At 42.9% G+C, this 17,942-nt stretch overlaps 1 protein-coding gene across 1 annotated transcript in view; it reads left to right on the forward strand.

The window, feature by feature from the left end:
• LOC117515333 (copine-8-like) overlaps positions 1-17,942 on the forward strand; it is a 414,918-nt gene that overhangs the window by 141,534 nt on the left and 255,442 nt on the right. The window contains exons 3-4 of the mRNA XM_034175840.1: positions 10,704-10,750; positions 16,857-16,960. Of these exons, the coding sequence (XP_034031731.1) occupies positions 10,704-10,750; positions 16,857-16,960 (151 nt within the window). The remainder of the gene's footprint in view (positions 1-10,703; positions 10,751-16,856; positions 16,961-17,942) is intronic.

Genomic DNA, 17,942 nt, shown 5'->3' on the forward strand with positions numbered 1-17,942 from the left:
GCACAGGGACTCCTCCAGCCGTTACCTGTGCCCCACCGCCCCTGGTCCCACATCAGCCTGGACTTCATCACGGGCCTCCCGCCGTCCCAGGGCATGACCACCATCCTCACGATAGTGGACCGGTTCTCCAAGACGGCCCACTTCGTGGCCCTCCCGAAGCTCCCGATGGCCCAGGAGACTGCAGACCTCCTGGTCCACTGCGTCGTACGTCTGCATGGGATTCCATCTGACGTCGTCTCTGACCGTGGTCCCCAGTTCTCCTCACAAGTCTGGAGGAGTTTCTGTAGGGAACTGGGGGCCACCGTGAGCCTCTTGTCCCCGTACCATCCCCAGACTAACGGACAGGTAGAGCGGGCCAACCAGGAATTGGAACAGGCCCTTCGCTGCGTGACCTCAGCGCACCCGACGGCGTGGAGCAACCATCTGGCCTGGATCGAGTACGCACACAACAGCCAGGTTTCATCTGCCACCGGCCTCTCCCCGTTTGAAGTATGTTTGGGGTACCAGCCCCCATTGTTTCCGCTTGTTGAGGGAGAGGTCAGGGTACCCTCGGTCCAGGCCCATCTGAGGAGGTGCCGTCGGGTGTGGCGCACTGCCCGCTCTGCCCTGCTCAAAGCCCGGACGAGGGCCAAGGCCCATGCAGACCGCCAGCGTTCCCCGGCCCCTGCATACCAGCCTGGGCAGGAGGTTTGGCTGTCAACAAAGGACATCCCATTACAAGTGGAATCCCAGAAACTGAAAGACCATTACATTGGCCCATTTTCAATCCTCAAGGTCCTCAGCCCGGCCGCAGTGAAGCTGAAGCTGCCAGCTTCACTGCGGATTCACCCAGCTTTCCACGTCTCCCGGATCAAGCCTTACCACACCTCTTTCCTCTGCACTCCCGGACTGGCGCCGCCTCCTGTCCGGATCATCGATGGGGAGCCGGCCTGGACAGTGCGTCGGCTCCTGGACGTCTGTCGACTGGGCCGGGGTTTCCAGTATCTGGTGGACTGGGAGGGTTATGGACCCGAAGAACACTCCTGGGTGAAGAGGAGCTTCATCCTGGACCCGGCCCTCCTGGCCGACTTCTAGACCCGTCACCTGGACAAGCCTGGTCGGGCGCCAGGAGGCGCCCGTTGAGGGGGTGGGTCCTGTTGTGTGGGCTGCTGAAGAGGAGGTACTGCTGGCCCACCACCAGAGGGTGCCCTGCCTGAAGTGCGGGCTTCAGGCACGAGAGGGTGCTGGAGCAACCGGGAGTGACAGCCGTCACTCATCAACAAGCACCAGCTGTCACTCATCATCATCAACCACATCTCCATAAAAGCCGGGCAGCATCTTCACCTCACTGCTGAGAAATCATCTACCGATCAGGTAAACACTCAGCCATGGTTTTGGTGTCATACAAGTTTCTGAACATTTGCAGACGTACCTGTTTGACTGGTCAGCAGCTGGAAGCTGGGAGGAGACGACATCTTCGCTCCTCGGATAAGTAGTCCTTCAGGCGCTGCACGTTTTTGTTCCTGTGTGACTGATTGAGAGGTGGATGTGTTTCCCACCCTTTCTGACTGTTTGCTGGGTGTTCACGCACCCACCATCACCTGTCTGTTCTTCCTGCCAGCAGTACCCGATCTGACAGCCGGAGGCAGTGGCCACCTGGGGACCCAGCGCTTGGTGGTTCCGGGGTGCTTCAAATCCGGTGGCAGTGGAAAGCGTGTGGGATCCGGCTCTCTTCTGGACAGGCGTCTTCTATCCTCGAGCCTGCCCACACGTCACCGTGACTTACTGTTGATCTCAATTGTGTTGTCTGTTGCTCTGTTGTGCACATTCACAACATTAAATTGTTATATTTTGGCTTATTTCATTGTCCGTTCATTTGCGCCCCCTTTTGTGGGTCCGTGTCCCTACACTTTCACAACACAGACGTTGTTTTCCAAAATCAGGATATTGTGTGGGAATAGGTTTTCATCAGGCTGTGATGATGAATCCGGCTGAAATGACATACCATTTAAGATTAACACTTTATATTTGAATTTATATCATGTCCTCACCTTGACTGATAAATAAATTGTCTACTTTTGAAACTCACCTCCTGCCCTGGTTTCTCTGTTACCTCTGTGCTTGTGGCGACAGCTGGCTTTGGTCTTCTTGACCCGGATCCTGTTGACTGTGGCTCACCCCACATTTCAACAAGTTTTTTGGTTTCAAAACCATGAACTCTGCTCCATAATCTCTTTCATAGCAGTCTCACTCAAAACAGTCGCTACACACTTTTGACAGCCTGTTAACACGTAGGTTCTTTCATCTCATTGCGCTTAGCCACTGCCCGATCCTTTCCTTATTTTTCAGTGGTAGCCCATGATAACATTCTTTCTTCTGTATCCCTTGTTAGCGCAACCGTGAGCCGTGCAAAACACTCCCATTTTCACTAAAATGCTCTCGTACTTTTTCTCACTTGCACATGGAATTTAATGAGGCGGGAGCTTGGTCCCCATACGCATGTCATAAAATTTCTGAACAATCGGATGCGTTCTTTATGATTTTTTAGCCCTTCTTTAAAGAGGCACTTTTGGACAGGCATGACTCACTCCTGAATATACAGTTTACTGATGTATGATGAAGTGAAAAGGTATATATTGTTTTACTAATATTCATCAAGGAAAGGTCTGGTTCGCACGCACGTGGTGATTTAGCCTTACCTTCATAGCAAAAGTCATTTTGCCTCTTGGGACCTGTCCAGGGGACCCATTGGTGCTTTTGACATTGGCCACTGAACAGCTTAATTGATGAACTCAGAGTCACAGATTGGACCTTTACGTGTCAGGCAGCAGAGAGGAGGATGTGCATCTCTTCCCGCCCCAACATTTATGCAAGGAGGCACTTGTGCTGCGTGCATGTCTCTGCTCTGCTGACAGCACTGGCCCCAGTCACACAGCATCAGAGCGCCTCAGCAGAGCCGCACACACAAACATTCACAGACGCACAACAGCACACACACAGACCTCGGGGAGGCTCACGGACCATATTCATATTCGCTTATAAAGCTGCACCACACTGTTTTTGTGTGCGTTCTGCATTTCATACCGTGGCAGTGCGTGTGTGTGTGTGTGTGTGTCTGTGTGTGTGCATGCGTGCGTGCATGTTTTTTTTTCTTGCAGTGCACGAATGTGCTGTGATCAGTGTGCATCAGCAGATTGGAAAAAGGGCAATAAGCAGACAGGTGCATCATCAAAGCATGCCTCATTGGTATTTCAGTACATTAAAAAAAAACACACGCACAAAGTGCTATAGCAGCGCTGTTGTCAAATGCCTGCCAACATCATCGGCCCGATGAATAAGAAAGGTGCATCACGTGCCGGTAATAATGGTGAGGCTGTATCTCCACTTGCGTGTTTGATATCGCATCCCCCCCACACACACACAGAATACCACAACACCATGTGTCACCCAACACTTTGAAGCAAAATTAAAGGATGACTGTATATTGAACCAGCTGAGCCCCAGTTGACTGCACAGCACGCCGTGCATAACATCCAGTCTTTGTGTGTGTGTGCGTTAAAGCACTACAAGTTTGTCCAAATGTCTTCCGTGTTTACAATCCAAAGAGCGTGACAGTTTCATCACGGGTACAAGTTGATAGTGGAATGACACACAAGATATGAATTTTGCAATAATGTGATTGGGATCAGGATGGGCTTCAGCTATCTACTGTAGAGGAATAAAAATCTGATGGATGCATTAGTTATATCAAATCAATTTTATTTATATAGCGCCAAATCACAACAAACAGTTGCCCCAAGGCGCTTTATATTGTAAGGCAAAAGCCATACAATAATTACAGAAAAACCCCAACGGTCAAAACGACCCCCTGTGAGCAAGCTCTTGGTGACAGTGGGAAGGAAAAACTCCCTTTTAACAGGAAGAAACCTCCAGCAGAACCAGGCTCAGGGAGGGGCAGTCTTCTGCTGGGACTAGTTGGGGCTGAGGGGAGAGAATCAGGAAAAAGACATGCTGTGGAAGACAGCAGAGATCAATCACTAATGATTAAATGCAGAGTGGTGCATACAGAGCAAAAAGAGAAAGAAACACTCAGTGCATCATGGGAACCCCCCAGCAGTCTAAGTCTATAGCAGCATAACTAAGGGATGGTTCAGGGTTACCTGATCCAGCCCTAACTATAAGCTTTAGCAAAAAGGAAAGTTTTAAGCCTAATCTTAAAAGTAGAGAGGGTGTCTGTCTCCCTGATCCGAATTGGGAGCTGGTTCCACAGGAGAGGAGCCTGAAAGCTGAAGGCTCTGCCTCCCATTCTACTCTTAAAAACCCTAGGAACTACAGGTAAGCCTGCAGTCTCAGAGCGAAGCGCTCTATTGGGGTGATATGGTACTAAGAGGTCCCTAAGATAAGATGGGACCTGATTATTCAAAACCTTATAAGTAAGAAGAAGAATTTTAAATTCTATTCTAGAATTAACAGGAAGCCAATGAAGAGAGGCCAATATGGGTGAAATATGCTCTCTCCTTCTAGTCCCCGTCAGTACTCTAGCTTCAGCATTTTGAATTAACTGAAGGCTTTTCAGGGAACTTTTAGGACAGCCTGATAATAATGAATTACAATAGTCCAGCTTAGAGGAAATAAATGCATGAATTAGTTTTTCAGCATCACTCTGAGACAAGACCTTTCTAATTTTAGAGATATTGCGCAAATGTAAAAAAGTAGTCCTACATATTTGCTTAATATGCGCATTGAAGGACATATCCTGATCAAAAATGACTCAAGATTTCTCACAGTATTACTAGAGGTCAGGGTAATGCCATCCAGAGTAAGGATCTGGTTAGACACCATGTTTCTAAGATTTGTAGGGCCAAGTACAATAACTTCAGTTTTATCTGAATTTAAAAGCAGGAAATTAGAGGTCATCCATGTCTTTATGTCTGTAAGACATTCCTGCAGTTTAACTAATTGGTGTGTGTCCTCTGGCTTCATGGATAGATAAAGCTGGGTATCATCTGCGTAACAATGAAAATTTAAGCAATGCTTTCTAAGAATACTGCCTAAGGGAAGCATGTATAAAGTGAATAAAATTGGTCCTAGCACAGAACCTTGTGGAACTCCATAATTAACCTTAGTCTGTGAAGAAGACTCCCCATTTACATGAACAAATTGTAATCTATTAGTTTATAGATATAGACTATAGATTATATGAAGGCATTGGGGGGGGGGGTATCATCACAGTTAATGAAGCTATGAATAAATCAGAGATGTCGTAGCGTTAAGAGGTGGTAGCTCATATGATCAAATCAAGCATAAATTTACAGTGAATTGATGCTTTAATAAATAATAATGTAGGTTCAGGAGGATGGTTTCATCCTTTTAAATATCTCAAGGTTCTGTGTTTTTTATAGCACATAGAAAAAATGTCTCAAATATATCTTTTTATCACAAGTTATTCTAAGAGCTGCCATAATCTTACAGGATAATTCATGTGTGTTCATGCTGCATTCAAAGTCACTCTGAAGTGCATTGATATCTATTTGAGTATTTAAAACTCATCAATAAAAGCTTGGGACACAGAAAAGAGAGCTGGATATGATCCCTTTAATAATAACCAATAACCTACTGTTTTTCCATCGACACCCTTCTAAATTGTATTCTTGTATCCATCCTCTCAACATTAACAAGATGATGGGCGATTGAGAAGTTTTGAGCCTGACCCAGAAAAAGTAGGATGTGATTGTCCATCTTTTGCACTCTGAGAAACCAACATTTCTCGAAAATGTGTGAAGTTTTGACTTGCTGGATGCAATGTTGGTTTCTCAGAATGCAAAAGATGGAGAATCACACCGTACTTTTACTGGGTCCAGCTCAAAACGTCAAAATTGCCCCCCGTGCACGCAAGGTTCTCAGAATGCAAACATTTTGCCAGTGGTTGGTTGCCTTATTCAGGTCATACAACTGATGCAACACTCTAAAACACTCAAGGCATTTTCTGGTAAAAATGCCTGAGTGGCAATATAGGTGAGTCTTCAGAAATTATACAATTCTTATTTCTAATAGTCAGGCCAAGTCTGGGAACATGCATTGCTTAGACCAGGGGTGGGCAACGAGGGCCGAGACACTGCAGGTTTTCCTTGCAACCAATCACCTCAGCAGGTGGGTTGCTGATGAGCTTCTCCCTTGAACATAACCACCTGGTTGTCAATTAAATCACCTGCTGAAACACCTGAACATTAATGAAATCACCTGCTGAGGTGATTGGTAGCAAGGAAAACCTGCAGTGCTTCGGCCCTTCATGGCACACGATTGCCCACCCCTGGCTTAGACTGTACATGGTGCTGCATCCATCAGCTGTCAGAACTACTTTGAGTCCAGATTGGCAATACCTTAGCAGACCTGCAGTCAATTCTTGTGAAAGTAATCATCCATCTGCAATAGATAGGTGTTGTGTGAGTGTCCTCTTTGCCTAGTGCAGTCACTGGTGTCCACAGTAGTAATGTAGTGCAGAAGATAACTGAAACAATCCTTCAAATGGTGATACAAGTTTGGCACAAATGCAGCTTAGACATTACTCTTTTGAAAAAAAAAAAAAACACTGACCACTTGAATTTTCAATAGTCAGCCAGGTAGGGATCTATTGAAGAATTACATAGGGGTCAAAATTTAGAAATGCTCCAATCAAATTACAAACTACACCACAGTATTTGTCTGATCATAAAGATTCCAAAAAGGTATAGTTTGGGCTATCTGTGACTGAATGTCATGGAGTTATGAGGTATAAACAGCAATAATGGTGGCAAAGGTCAATTTCAGTTTGTACAGGTGTCAAAAGTTAAAGTTTTTTTCATTTGTAAAATAAAAGGCATTTGCAAAACTGAAAATTCTGTTTATTATGTGTGATACATCGCAACGATGTGATATTTGGGCAGGCGCTATTCACACTGCCATCCAGTAGATGGGTCAAAATTAGGGCTGCACGATATGACCTAAATTTCATATTGTGGTATAAATTGAATCCCTTCACTGTAACGGTTTTTATCGCGATATAAACCTAAGTGTAAAAATTATAACGTGTTTCTGAATGGGTCCCTTAGCAAAGGTAAATTGATCAAAATAAAGAAATAAAAATGACAAATAAAGAAATAAATAAAATAAAAACATATAATGTAATTTTGAAAGCATTTATTGTGCAGATCTCAAAACTACTGGTACAGTTTGTCAGAAGGTACATCTAAGATGCGAGCCTAGATTTGATGCTTTGGTGAAAAAATTTAATAAATTTATGGTCAGCGGCTGAAGTTTTATCTCTTGAACACTAGATGACACACCCCCTCTGAATACATGAAGTGCTTTCAGGGCAGTTACTTCCTCATTTACAAAACTTAAACATGAAACCACCAAAACATTTTATAAACAATACTTGATTTACTCATATTTGAAGTCAGTCTGGGTAAATTGATGTTACCTGGCTGATTTTGTCTTTCTGCTCCGGTTAAAAAAAATCATTGCGTTATAAAATGTGGTGCTTTCTTAAATGTTTGATTCAGGTCGCAACAGAGCCTCCGCCTTCCCCCAGTGCGTCAGCTGAAATAAATAAACAAATATCAGCAACAGAACAGGCATGTCATAAACTTATATGAACAGCAGTGAGAGTCACCTCAGCTCAGAACACCCCTCTCCGCTGCAGCAAACTCGTTCTCACACACACACACACACACACACACACACACACACACACACACAGCCGCTTCACAAGGCGTTTTCCTGGATCGAAAAATTCCGCGGCCATTATCGCGATTAGTCGGTGACGTCCAAATCTCTATCGTTGGCCAATATTATACTGTGTACCAGATACACCACCTAAACCGCGCAGGCCTTGTCGAAATGCATAGAACACTGCCATCTACTGGCATCACTGATTATGGGATATCTCAATAGGGTGAATAGTGTGGCAAAATCGTTTTAAATCTTAAATATGCAACCAAACGACTGGTGTCCAATTATTTCCACTATGAAATACAGATGATACTTTAACAAACACCAAAATGAAGGAGCCAGGAAAGTGGAGCTGCTACGAACTGCAGTGAGACTGTTTTTTTCAGTTACTTCCTGTCTGAGTTCTTCTTCTACTGTCTTAAACAAAGCGAAATGAAAGCAACCACTAGATGGCGTATTTTACCAAGCTATACACATAATATCCACAATGAACATAACAGAGTTGAACGCCTTTTGTTGGACAGGAAACATTATCTCACTTTGCAGATGATATTGTGACCTTTGTGGAATCAGTGGGTAATGCGCTTGAAACACTCGAGAAGTTCAACAAAAAATGAGAGTATCTTTCTGACTTCTCAGATTAAAACAAAAATTCAATAGTTTAAATAATTAAAGCACCTAGTTTTGACTATTCAGTAATATGTGCTGCAGGAACAAACAGTTTTACCATTGAAGAACTGAAGGTATTATCATAAGCGCTGCTGTATTTGAGTCTAATTCTAATGTTCAAAGTCAGATGTAAGTTGGCACATAAATGCAGTGTCAGTCGATCAGTCAGACCTCTGAGCTAACTGGTAATCGGCCCAATCAGTCAGTCCGCAGTTCTGTTGGTTCCCGTGGGTGTGCTACGAGCCAGGCTGACCGCCTTCCTTAATAGGCTCTTTCCTGTTTTTTTGTAGTGCTTTTGTGCTTCCAGGCACAACAAAGATACAGAGATTATGGTTTTCATTTTTAAGAGTTAGGAATCTTTGTTACTCAGGCATGGGTAGAAGAGAAGTCCATCTGCCTCCATGTGAGATGTGTTTTAGGTTGTTTCCCAAAGGATGATTACATTATAGTACAAAGAAGCAACAACCTTACATTAAAATGTAGTTTTGCATTTAAGGCTCGTAATTCTGGATATTATCGATTTGCCAACAGGAATATATACTCAACAAAAATATAAACGCAACACTTTTGGTTTTGCTCCCATTTTGTATGAGATTAACTCAACGATCTAAAACTTTTTCCACATACACAATATTACCATTTCCCTCAAATACTGTTCACAAACCAGTCTAAATCTGTGATAGTGAGGACTTCTCCTTTGCTGAGATAATCCATCCCACCTCACAGGTGTGCCATACCAAGATGCTGATTAGACACCATGATTAGTGCACAGGTGTGCCTTAGACTGCCCACAATAAAAGGCCACTCTGAAAGGTGCAGTTTTGTTTTATTGGGGGGGGGATACCAGTCAGTATCTGGTGTGACCACCATTTGCCTCATGCAGTGCAACACATCTCCTTCGCATCATCCGTGAAGAGAACACCTCTCCAATGTGCCAAACGGCAGCGAATGTGAGCATTTGCCCACTCAAATCGGTTACGACGACGAACTGGAGTCAGGTGGAGACCCCGATGAGGAAGACGAGCATGCAGATGAGCTTCCCTGAGACAGTTTCTGACAGTTTGTGCAGAAGTTCTTTGGTTATGCAAACCGATTGTTCCAGCAGCTGTCCGAGTGGCTGGTCTCAGATGATCTTGGAGGTGAACATGCTGGATGTGGAGGTCCTGGGCTGGTGTGGTTACACGTGGTCTGCGGTTGTGAGGCTGGTTGGATGTACTGCCAAATTCTCTGAAACACCTTTGGAGACGGCTTATGGTAGAGAAATGAACATTCAATACACGAGCAACAGTTCTGGTTGACATTCCTGCTGTCAGCATGCCAATTGCACGCTCCCTCAAATCTGGCGATATCTGTGGCATTGTGCTGTGTGATAAAACTGCACCTTTCAGAGTGGCCTTTTATTGTGGGCAGTCTAAGGCACACCTGTGCACTAATCATGGTGTCTAATCAGCATTTTGGTATGGCACACCTGTGAGGTGGGATGGATTATCTCAACAAAGGAGAAGTGCTCACTATCACAGATTTAGACTGGTTTGTGAACAATATTTGAGAGAAATGGTAATATTGTATATGTGGAAAAAGTTTTAGATCTTTGAGTTCATCTCATACAAAATGGGAGCAAAACCAAAAGTGTTGCGTTTATATTTTTGTTGAGTACTGTTTTTTTCTGAACTGTGGCTTTTTTATTTTTAGAATTTTACTCATGAGCATTACTGCAGAGCTTCACTTATCTATCACATTTGGTTAAAAGTGACAGGATGAACACGGCAAAATGCAAATTCTGCCATCTGCAAAGAAACGGTTATTATTGCATTCTAAACAGATTGTCAGAATTAGTCAGGAATAGCACCAATTATTACCATTTGCACCACTCCACCGTTTGTCATGTAAACATTGTTGTCGTTCAGATTTCCATGCGTCTGTTCTCCGGGCGGTTCTGGGTTGTCAGTGCCGTGTGACAGATGTGTGCGAACGCAGGCTGCTAGAATGCAAATGAAATGTCATTTTAGTGCCAGCTGATTGCATCATCGAAAAACACCCTGAGAGTTCTGCAGATGAAGATGCTTGAATGTCAGTGAGAAGGACTTTTCTTATTGACATTCAACACCGCCCCACTGCTGCCACCCTCACTTCTACACCCATGCAGACACTCACCCATATCCCGTTCAACCCCCCCCCAGTTCCCCATCTCTGAAATATCATCGTGCTGCAAGGCAAAGTTCTAGTGACATTTAATTAGGGAGTTTTCCTCTCATATGACTTGCATGATCTCAGCTGACTTCTTGGCGTTGCTTGTTAAATTTTCTTCAATCAATGTCTTCTCTTCTCTGTTTCTAATTCTACAGTTTGTGTGCTGTACACTCAAGGCATAGCCAACAGGGAGTGGAGAGAGGTGAGTACAGGGGACCACTCAGATGGGGTGACAGGGGAATCATTTACCACCAGAGATGGTTCCTCTGGCATGGATGATACCAAGTCTGTATTTTAGAATGTAGAATAAAAGTTTTGTGAGGCCATGGCCGGCCAGTCAGTGTTTATGCTACAGCCACTATGTTTAGACTTTTAAAACTGTGCTTCAGTATGAATCAAATACAACCAGGACAGAAGCATCTTTAGGACCAGTGTTCAATGATATTTATTTCTGACAAAACGCTTTAAAAAATTTGAAAGCTATTAAAATAACACCTTTTTCCCCCCAAAATGTAGCATGATAGTAAGGTTTGACCATAAAAAATGTGTTACCAGGTTAAATCTGATACAGTATATGTGGTATAAAAGTGTGGATACCTCTAAGCAAAGGTTTAAGTTTAAGATTAAATGTGGAATTTTGTACAATTCATGACTGTTGGTGCAAAATAATTTTCAGTCTTGAAGTAAAAACTGAAAATTCTCAAGAATGTGATCAGTACTGGATAGAAATGAAAACTTAAAATAATGTATTAAGTACTCACTACCTAGATTATAACACAACTACCATATATTCCAAAATATGAGTTGCTTCTTTCATTACTTTGTGAGGCAAGGCACTTAAATGCAACTGGTACTCCCGTGCAATTTATATATGTTGCACCAGCATTATATTTGTTGCACTGCCATTTTGTGACAAGTGCTTATTATCCTTCGTTGTGACTTGCAGTGCGGGTAAATAATTAATAAAATTCAAAGTCCTTGGGAAGTTAGAGGATGCCTGAGGAGAAGAGGGTGAACTGGCACTGAGTTTTGAAAGTAAGGGTAATCTGCAAAGTTACAAAAACTGCAAAGGCATGAATTTGATCAGTCACATAACATTAAGAGAAAGCCATGCTGAAAAGAGAGATGAAGATCTGTGAGCAGTAATGTAGTTTCATGGCCTAAAAGAACACTACAGATGCAATGTTTGCTTTGAGAGTACAGATGGAGAAGTACAGAGAAGACTAGAAGTCACTGCATTGTGTGTTTGTGGATTTAAAGAAAGGTTATGACAGGGTGCGAATTGTGAAGAGAAGAGTTGTGGTACTGTTTGAGGAAGATGGCGGTGACAGAGAAGTATTTAAGGGGGTGCAGAACACATATGAGGATAGTGTGACAGCAGTGACTTGCGAAGTAGGAATGATGATGCACGTTTAGGCATGGGTTTGGTTCAAACCTACAGCCCTCCCACACTTGGTGCCTTTAAAGTGTGGGTTTTCAATTCACAGCATCCATTCAAGATGTCACATTTTTTAAATGCAGCCCCAAAAAAGATACTGCACTGAGTGAGTGCGCACTCCCGGATACAAATTCTGACGGGGACAACTACTTTGGCACAACACTGGCCGGTGTGCGCCCAACTCTCTGTGACCACAAAAAAGACACCATGAGGTGGCCACTTTAGTTCATATCTACCTGCTGCAGCAACTGTGGATCACTTCCAAAAAAAAAATTATTTCTTTATTCCTTCCATGGCTTACAGTCACCGTGATCCAACTTTTAATTTTGTGTTATGTCTGCAGAATCGCTTTTTTGCATGCTCTCGTTCTGCATTCCTGGACAGCTCTGCGCTCCTTCTCGTGGCTTCGCTGGCATTATTTCTTCCGCGGCTTTAAACACACAGCCACTTTTACACCATGACCCAACTTTTAACTTTTTGTCTCACACACACACACACACACACACACACACACACACACACACACACACACACACACACACACACACACACACACACACACACACACACAGAGTGATCACGTCATTAGTCCAGCACCTACTCTACGCACACGCACATGATGTCAGTAGCGCTTGGAAGTGGAGGACGAGCGCAGATGTGATTATACAACCCCAATTCCAATGAAGTTGGGACGTTGCATAAAATGGAAATAAAAACAGAATACACTGATTTGCAAATCCTCTTCAACCTACATTCAATTGAAAGATATTTAATGTTCAAACTGATAAACTTTATTGTTTTGTGCAAATATTTGCTCATTTTGAAATGGATGCCTGCAACACGTTTCATAAAAGCTGGGACAGTGGTATGTTTACCACTGTGTTACATCACCTTTCCTTCTAACAACACTCAATAAACCTTTGGGAACTGAGGACACTAATTGTTGAAGCTTTGTAGGTGGAATTCTTTCTCATTCTTGCTTGATGTACGACTTCAGTTGTTCAACAGTCCGGGGTCATTTTGTGCTTCATAATGCGCCACACATTTTCAATGGGCAACAGGTCTGGACTGCAGGCAGGCCAGTCTAGTACCCGCACCCTTTTACTATGAAGCTACACTGTTGTAACACGTACAGAATGTGACTTGGCATTGTCTTGCTGAAATAAGCAGGGACGTCCCTGAAAAAGACGTTGCTTGGATGGCAGCATGTGTTGCTCCAAAACCTGGATGTACCTTTCAGCATTGATGGTGCCATCACAGATGTGTAAGTTGCCCATGCCATGGGCACTAACACACCCCCATACCATCACAGATGCTGGCTTTTGAACTTTGTGCTGTAACAGTCTGGATGGTCTTTTCCCCCTTTTTTAGTTGGAGGACACAATGTCCATGATTTCCAAAAACAATTTGAAATGTGGACTCATCAGACCACAGCACACTTTTCCACTTTGCTTCTGTCCATTTAAATGAGCTCAGGCCCAGAGAAGGCGGCAGTGTTTCTGGATGTTGTTGATGTATGGCTTTCGCTTTGCATGTTAGAGTTTTAAGTTGCACTTGTAGATGTAGCGACGAACTGTGTTAACTGACAATGGTTTTCTGAAGTGTTCCTGAGCCCACGCGATAAGATCCTTTACACAATGATGTCAGTTTTTAATGCAGTGCCGCCTGAGGGATCGAAGGTCACGGGCATTCAATGTTGATTTTGATCCTCGCCACTTACGTGTAGAAAGTACTCCAGATTCTCTGAATCTTCTGATTATATTATGGACTGTAGCTGATGGAATCCCTAAATTCCTTGCAACTGAATGTTGAGAAACATTGTTCTTAAACTGTTGGACTGTTTTTTCACACAGTTGTTCACAAAGTGGTCATCCTCACCCCATCTTTGCTTGTGAACAGCTGAGCCTTTTGGGGATGCTCCTTTTATACCCAATCATGACACTCACCTCCTTCCAATTAACCTGTTCACCTGTGGAATGTTCCAAACAGAGGTTGTTTGACCATTCATCAAGTTTACCAGTCTTTTGTTGCAACTGTCCCAGCTTTTTTTAAATGTCTTGCAGGCTTACATTTCAAAATGAGCAAATATTTGCACAAAAACAATAAAGTTTGTCAGTTTGAACATTAAATATCTTTCAATTGAATGTAGGTTGAAGAGGATTTGCAAATCAGTGTATTCTGTTTTTATTTACATTTTAGGCAATGTCCCAACTTCATTGGAATTGGGGTTGTATGACTGAGTGAGTGACCGCACATGACGAGGGTGCAGTCCATTCATTGGTGGTACTCAGGTGCTCGGTCTTCTATGATGAAATAATGGAGAATTTATGTGGAAATGATTGTTGTACAGAAGCTTCAGCAGCTGCACAAAATTATCGGCCATGTCGAACCGTGCACTTATTTAGTAACTTGATTTAAATTTTAAAAAATGGTCCGAGGATCAGAGAAGGTGCTCATGTTAATATCGCATCAAAAAATTAGTGGCGTTAAAAGGAATTTGCATTCATGCATTATTACTGCGTTACCTTTGACAGCTCTGTTACTTAGACTTCAGAATTAGCATGTTGTCATGATTGAAACTGCAGTGTTTGTAATTCTAATAGTACGTCAGTACAACTAATAGTACCTCTGTAAAACTCCTCACTCAGGGGGAGGAGGAGTAACAGGAAGACAGAGACGGGAAGGAGAGGAACAGTAGTAGCCAATAAACCAGTTCTGATCAGTATGTCTGGTATTTATATTTGTGTATTTATATTTATATTTACAAACTGTTTTTTAAAAATAAACTTTCACTTTTGATACTCTGTTTGCTTCTTATCCTGCGTGCTGCTATACAACCCCTGGCACTAATTATGGAATCACCGGCCTCGGAGGATGTTCATTCAGTTGTTTAATTTTGTAGAAAAAAAGCAGATCACAGACATGACACAAAACTAAAGTCATTTCAAATGGCAACTTTCTGGCTTTAAGAAACACTATAGAAGTCAAGAAAAAAAATTGTGGCAGTCAGTAACGGTTACTTTTTAGACCAAGCAGAGGGAAAATAATATGGACTCACTCATTCTGAGGAATAAATTATGGAATCACCCTGTAAATTTTCATCCCCAAAACTAACACCTGCATCAAATCAGATCTGCTCGTTAGTCTGCATCTAAAAGGAGTGATCACACTTGGAGAGCTGTTTGCACCAAGTGGACTGACATGAATCATGGCTCCAACACGAGAGATGTCAATTGAAACAAAGGAGAGGATTATCAAACTCTTAAAAGAGGGTAAATCATCACGCAATGCTGCAAAAGATGTTGGTTGTTCACAGTCAGCTGTGTCTAAACTCTGGACCAAATACAAACAACATGGAAGGTTGTTAAAGGCAAACATACTGGTAGACCAAGGAAGACATCAAAGCGTCAAGACAGAAAACTTAAAGCAATATGTCTCAAAAATCGAAAATGCACAACAAAACAAATGAGGAACAAATGGGAGGAAACTGGAGTCAACGTCTGTGACCGAACTGTAAGAAAGCGCCTAAAGGAAATGGGATTTACATACAGAAAAGCTAAACGAAAGCCATCATTAACACCTAAACAGAAAAAAACAAGTTTACAATAGGCTAAGGAAAAGCAATCGTGGACTGTGGATGACTGGATGAAAGTCATATTCAGTGATGAATCTCGAATCTGCATTGGGCAAGGTGATGATGCTGGAACTTTTGTTTGGTGCTGTTCCAATGAGATTTATAAAGATGACTGCCTGAAGAGAACATGTAAATTTCCACAGTCATTGATGATATGGGGCTGCATGTGAGGTAAAGGCACTGGGGAGATGGCTGTCATTACATCATCAACAAATGCACAAGTTTACGTTGATATTTTGGACACTTTTCTTATCCCATCAATTGAAAGGATGTTTGGGGATGATGAAATCATTTTTCAAGATGATAATGCATCTTGCCATAGAGCAAAAACTGTGAAAACATTCCTTGCAAAAAGACACATAGGGTCAATGTCATGGCCTGCAAATAGTCCAGATCTTAATCCAATTGAAAATCTTTGGTGGAAGTTGAAGAAAATGGTCCATGACAAGACTCCAACCTGCAAAGCTGATCTGGCAACAGCAATCAGAGAAAGTTGGAGCCAGATTGATGAAGAGTACTGTTTGTCACTCATTAGAGTCCATGCCTCAGAGACTGCAAGCTGTTATAAAAGCCAGAGGTGGTGCAACAAAATACTAGTGATGTGTTGGAGCGTTCTTTTGTTTTCATGATTCCATAATTTTTTCCTCAGAATTGAGTGAGTCCCTATTTTTTTCCCTCTGCTTGGTCTAAAAAAGTAACCGTTACTGACTGCCACAGTTTTTTTTTCCTGATTTCTTATAGTGTTTCTTAAAGCCAGAAAGTTGCCATTTGAAATGACTTTAGTTTTGTGTCATGTCTGTGATCTGCTTTTTCCTGCAAAATTAAACAACTGAATGAACATCCTCCGAGGCCGGTGATTCCATAATTTTTGCCAGGGGTTGTACAATGCTGCTGGAACATCATTTCCCTGAGGGAGTCTTCCCAAAGGATCAGTAAAGTCCATCTAATCTAAGCAAAAGGAAAATGAAAAGTAAATCAGAAGGAAAAAAAATTAAAAGTGTAACATAGTTATAAGTAAACAAATAAAATTAAAAATAGCTTTTTATCAAAAGTAATATTACAATGTGGCAACTAAAAAATATAACTGTGTATAACAGCTATAGTTGCTTATGTTTTTGTTACATGAATGTTGAATATAAAATGCATTTCAAAAATATTTTGACACAGTTCTTAAAATGAAAATTGTTAGTGTGTTTACTTGCTGTGCCACTCACATTGTGTTGGTCTTTCTTCCAGTTTGGCAGGACAGAGGTCATAGACAACACCCTCAACCCGGACTTTGTCCGCAAATTCATCCTGGACTATTTCTTCGAGGAGCGACAGAATCTACGCTTTGATGTGTGAGTTAACAGTTGACACACCATAATACAGCCGTCACACATACGCCAAATGAGGCCAAATAGCGTCAGTCTGTCACATTCAGCCACAATCGGGAAGTATTGAGGTGCGGTCTGAAGACCAACAGATGGCAGTCTGTGAGGATCTACATATTTGGTCCCATTCTTTATGCTGTCCCGAGTATGTTGCACATGTTCAAAACACTCTTGGCGCATCGAGATGCGACGCACATCTGACGGTGGTCTATATGCAGTTTTTGGATCATGTGATCGCAATCTGCATATTGTGACGGCATCAAAACAGCATCTGAAACGATCTGATCACAGTTGATTGAGCTCTGAGATGGATCGGTCACAGCAACGTCTGCCGGCCATGTTTGTGCCACGTTTGTCCACCTCCACTGGACCCCATTTTTTCACCAGACTGTAACATAAGCAGGTGATCACTGACAGTTGTCAGCCTTGTTGTGCACCTCTCGCGATAGACAGCTCTATGCAGTTATAACCACACACTTGCACGCTGTTGGATCACTTGTTCTACCACATACATGCATGCACTCGTCCTTGTGAGACACACACACTCTTGCCAGCACACCCTCTTCCTGATGAGAGGTTAGTTTAGCGCTGAGAATGTGAGGACGAGCAAATATTTGATTGCACGGGTGAATGAGTGGGTGAGTGACAGCAGCTTCAATGATGGTGCCTTCTGACAGCAGTCTGTGTCATCTGACTGTTGTCTGAAATATGATTGGGCTGCATCCTGCAGGTGTGCATGGGGCAGTCTGGCTGCATTCTGACACGGCTGACCACGCCTCTTCCCCTCCTGACTGCGTCCGGATTATGAGGATATTTGCCTCGTCGGCCTGGTTCCTGTACATTGTTGCTATGTGTGACGGGGACTTAAGGGTGTTTTTGTGTATCCGTGTCATGAAGGCGTGGGTGAGAGTGGTGCTCTTAAGGCTGAAATATTCATGGAAAGTGCACA

This window comes from Thalassophryne amazonica, chromosome 8, assembly GCF_902500255.1.
Source record: "Thalassophryne amazonica chromosome 8, fThaAma1.1, whole genome shotgun sequence".
In the NCBI taxonomy this organism is placed as follows: Eukaryota; Metazoa; Chordata; class Actinopteri; order Batrachoidiformes; family Batrachoididae; genus Thalassophryne; species Thalassophryne amazonica.